Source organism: Bidens hawaiensis, unplaced genomic scaffold (genome assembly GCF_021521415.1).
Source record: "Bidens hawaiensis isolate Kalapana, Puna unplaced genomic scaffold, B.hawaiensis_p1.1 tig00025573_1, whole genome shotgun sequence".
NCBI lineage: Eukaryota > Viridiplantae > Streptophyta > Magnoliopsida > Asterales > Asteraceae > Bidens > Bidens hawaiensis.
The window spans coordinates 309,606-314,476 of record NW_027494085.1 but is presented as its reverse complement, the minus strand read 5'-3'; the positions used below and the strand labels follow the sequence as shown (position 1 = coordinate 314,476).

General features: G+C 38.0%; 1 protein-coding gene across 1 annotated transcript; it reads right to left on the bottom strand.

Annotated features, from left to right (window-relative positions):
- Window positions 1-3,606: 3,606 nt before the first annotated feature.
- On the bottom strand, window positions 3,607-4,262 carry LOC143571777 (EG45-like domain containing protein). The gene is made up of 3 exons (XM_077057115.1): window positions 4,139-4,262; window positions 3,735-4,035; window positions 3,607-3,637 (listed from the first exon to the last, which is right to left on the bottom strand). Exons 1-3 carry the CDS (start codon window positions 4,260-4,262, stop codon window positions 3,607-3,609), a joined length of 456 nt encoding a protein of 151 aa, XP_076913230.1.
- Window positions 4,263-4,871: the final 609 nt, after the last annotated feature.

Genomic DNA, 4,871 nt, shown 5'->3' with positions numbered 1-4,871 from the left:
AAATCGGAGTAATTTGGTGATCTGTTACTTGCCTGAAGTGTGTGGTCGATGCTATGTGAATAGAAGCAAGGGTGTTAGTAGTAAGAACGTTTAGTTAACGAACTAGTTTTGTTTGTATCGCCTAGACTGTAAAACAATGATAGAACGAAGAAATGTAATATATTGTAAATTAGTTTGTGATGTTTCTTTATAAACAATGTGTTGATATCAGAGGTGTCTGTTACATTCCCGTTTTACGCTTCCGCATTGTGCTAGTCGGGGTGTGACAATTCCTTCCCACTGCCCTTCTTTTTTTTCATTCCATTCCTCCTTCACCCTCCTTCACCCTACATTCTCAACAACACCACCACTTAACAACAACAACCACCACGTACTACCATCGGCACCACCACCTACTACGCTGCCACCACCACCACCTTACTACCAGCGTTACCACTACCATCGTCGTCGTAACCACCGCAACCATTGTCACTGTTGCTGCCTGACCATCACCGCCACCACCACTTCGTTTCCTGACCACCACCATCGTACCATTGCCATCACTACCAATGCTACCACCGCTTAACCACCGCCACGCAAGTCGCCTGACCGCCACCACCACCACCACCATCGCCACCGCCAACACCGTTTTCGTCATCGAAGCTACCACCGTCACCATGTAATTATTATTATTATTATTATTATTATTATTATTGTAAAAAGTATTTTGAGATATGAGTGTTTTTATTATTTATATTTCATTCCTACAATTTTTTTTGGATACCAAACAACATAAAGTAATAATTCATTTCATTCCTATAGGTTAACCAAACAAAACAAAGGAATGGTGATCGATGATCCATTCAATTCCCTTGTCTATTCCATTCCTTCTCCCATTACATTCCCCATTCATTTCATTACCTTCAACCAAACACACCCTAGGGCGATAGCTCTGAAAAGACAGATTACCCATCTTTTCTTTTATCTCGGGGGAAATACGATCGGGAGGGGGAGAGGGGGGGGGGGGGGTTCGACACATGGCACCACGTTAGCAGATGACCGATTTTAATTTTAGAGGTGTAGTGGTATTGTCGCCTCCTTTTTAACTTTTTATTATTATTTTCCAACATACACCGGTGATAAATCTATGTCGCCTCCCCTCCCCCTTATCGTCCCATATATCACCGGGAGGCGGTGATGTAGCCCCATTTCGCCGAAAAAACTCACCACTTTGTCACCCACTACGCTCATCTTTATGAAGTCCACGGTTTGCTACTAAAGCAGGACCTACTTCGACCAAAGGGTGGAAACTTTCAAAGAAAGGAACAAGACGAGAAATTCCTTTGATTGATACATACATCCAAACGCGGTGCATTTAAATATCCATTATCAAATTGTCATGTAATAAATGGACCCCCTAAAATTCTTTTCACATTTCAAATACTCTATTTTCCAATAACTAATAATAGATTTACGCATAGAAAAAACATACACATACTCTTCAATTTATGAAGATTATAGTCAATCATAAAGCCGACTCTTCTCAGTCATTCAATGCTTATCAGATCCTGCAAACATTATTTTTGAAAAATAGACATAGTCAAATATCGTCTAATTGTGATTTAGAAACTTCCAATTAAGACTTGAAGAAAGGTGCTTGAATTATTAGAATATTAGCCTCATTGATTAGAAAGTTGCGCCAAAAAAAAAAAAAAACTTTAATCAATATAGTAATGATGATTGTAACCCACATGTCTAAAATAATTGTTTCTTAATCATCACATTCTAATTTTCTTTTAAATAAATTGTTAACTAAACAATTTAATCAAACAAATAAAGTATTAACTAAAATGTAAAGGTAGAAAACCTTTATAAATTACAACACATTCCATTCGCAACTTATGATAGCTAAGAATGACAAATAATCTTAAAAGAACAGTTAATTTCATATAAAAGGAAAGGGAAAAACACAATTACAGATAAAATGTATTATATTCAATATAATGTCAAAAATTAAATAGATTAGGCTGATTTATTAGGTTTAGGTCATATGCCAAAGCTTAGAGTGATTTATTAGGTTTAGGTATATATCGTCAAAGTTTTAAAAGCTGATAACTACTGATCTTCGGATTGGTTTGATAAAGACTTCTTTTTATAATGTTGACATTTCGAAATTAATATAAAATAACACAAGTAAATATTTGATTAGTTAACGCAGTCATCAATAAATACTATAGGAACCCTATAGCATTTTTCTAATTAACGTAAAAATATGTGGGAAAATTCCCAAAATAGCCCATCTAGAAAATGAGATTTCAATTTTGTCCAATAGTTATCTTGTCGCCGACGACGTGTTACTAAACAAACCGGAGAACGACACGTGGCCGCCCGTATAAAGGTTTAAAACGTAACGCATCGTCGACCCTACGTTAGCACCGGAAACACATCTTCAACCCTGCGTTAGCACCAGAAATACATCTTCAACCCTACGTTAGCACCAGAAATGCATCTTTAACCCTATGTTTTGTCAACAAGTCACCGGCCATGAGATCCAGTAAGCCATCGTCGGCGATGTGAACACGAGTGTCAGGTATGGCAGCCTGGCGTTGACGTTGTGAACAAGAATATGTATAACAAATCGTCTGCGATGAAATGACCCATCTTCAAAATGAGATTCCAAACCTCGTTAACCGGCGTTGACATCATGTATGACACTCGTGTTCACATTGCCGGCGACGGCTTACCGGATCTCATGGCCAGACGTCGTGAACAATAACATGTATATCAAATCGTATGCGATGAAATGGCTCATCTTCAAAATGAGATTCCAAACCTCGATAACCGGCGTTGACGTCATGTATGACACTCGTGTTCACATCACCGGAGACGGCTTACTGGATCTCATGGCCGGTGACTTGTTGACAAAACATAGGGTTTAAGATGCATTTCTGGTGCTAACGTAGGGTTGAAGATGCATTTCTGGTGCTAAAGCAGGGTTGAAGATGCGTTTCCGATGCTAACGAATGGTCGACGATGCGTTACGTTTTAAACCTTTATATGGGCGGCCACGTGTCTTTCTCCGGTTCGTTTAGTAACACGTCGTCGGCGACAAGACAACTATAGGACAAAACTGGAAACTTGAATTTGGAGGGACAAAGTTGGAATCTCATTTTCTAGATGGGCCATTTTGGAAATTTTCCCAAAATATATTGTCTTGACCAAATACATTATATTCAATATTCATTGACGAATATATGTAACATTGATCATTACAAAATGCAACCCGATAACTAAATGCAGCCTAGCGGTACCATGCCATATATTAAAAGGTATTCACTTTCAAAGGCTTGTGATACTTGGGGCGGATACAGGGGGTTGAGGGGATGTCGGGGTTTCAACTTTCACGTTAAAGTGTAAAATTAGTATAAATATTCTTTTATCTTCTCGATTATATTTGGATACCCATAAAGCAAATATTAAAATACCGATAATTCCAAAAAAGATTTTAAGATACCGTGAATTTCTCTTCTAAATCCATCACACTATATCTAACTTTATATTGGAAAAAGTATTATATGTAACCAAAAATATTAGTAAGGGGACGGGGCCCGGCAACTAAAAAAAATATTATAGATTCTGAAAGTTACTAGATTCAAAACTAAAATAACATAAACGAGTCAAAGTAACCGTAATATCTAATCTAAGAAAACTAATAAAAGTCAAAACATAACATATAAAGAGAGGGAGAGACATACTGTTGAAACTCTATATTAATAGAAGTCGCGGTAAAATTAGCTATAGTTCCAAACGCCGTATCCGACAGAACCATCGTAGTCCCGTCCTCGGACGCCGGCGACACCGTCATAAGTGCGAAATCCACTATTCTGACCTGGATCACCTGTTCAGGAACACAAGTCCCTTGTTCCACAGCACTTATACATTTAACCAAATATTGCCGCCCACAAGCGGCTCCATTGTCCCATATGCCATCCCCGGCCGCAGCGAATAAATTGCTAGACGGAAACTGGCCAGGATCATTGCCGTAACATGCGGTTGCTAATTTAGTTATGAATAAAATTATTAATTAATATTAGGTGTGGTGGTGGAAGTGGAAGTTTTGTTTGCATAGTCATAGATATGTATGGATAGGAGGACTTACGAAGGAATGGAGGACCGTATTGAGCGGATGTCCCGACTTCACCGTGGGACGGGTGGGAGATAGTTAGGACGACGAGGAGGAGGAAGATGAACGACCGCGGCCATTTAAGACGATGATGATCCATGAGGTTTCTAGTGAGGAATGGAAAGTTGGATCTAGAAAGTTACAGGACGTGTGTTGTAAGGTGTTTTAAGTCTTTTTCTAATATAAAGCGATTCAACGGCCTCAGGAAAAAGTCTACTCATGATTTTAAAGCTCAAATTATTGGTGGGCCGTGTCAAGTTGGGTATCAGGTCAGAACGGGTTGGATGTTACAGGGCCGGCTCAAAGGGAGGCCCGAGTGGTTGAGAGACCCCGGCCCTGACATCTTGATTGGTCTGGATTTATATATATATATATATATATATATATATATATATATAGAAAAGAGTTAAAATAAAAATACATAGTTTTGTAGGAAGAATAGGAAGGACATAAAATTTAGAGTTAGGAAACTATTTGAGTCTACTTAGGGAACTATGTAAGCTAAATCCTAAATCCTAGTAAACTATTTGGTATTTTTGAAACTACTAATCTTAACTACTAGATCCTAGATCTAAGGGCCTAGATTTATTCTTACTATTCCTATAAAACTATCTCTTTTTACTATAACCCCTATATATATATATATAGTGTTTGGATCAAATACAAATGAAATTAACGTGCTAAACATGAGAATCAAGTAGAGTAATTA

What these genes read in the sequence shown, in the direction of transcription:
- LOC143571777 (XM_077057115.1), bottom strand. Translation starts at nt 4,262, where the DNA reads ATGGATCATCATCGTCTTAAATGGCCGCGGTCGTTCATCTTCCTCCTC. An exon ending in ATACGGTCCTCCATTCCTTC is followed by an intron (nt 4,036 to 4,138) that starts GTAAGTCCTCCT and finishes TAACTAAATTAG; the next exon opens with CAACCGCATGTTACGGCAAT. An exon ending in ATTAATATAGAGTTTCAACA is followed by an intron (nt 3,638 to 3,734) that starts GTATGTCTCTCC and finishes ATGTTATTTTAG; the next exon opens with TTTTGAATCTAGTAACTTTC.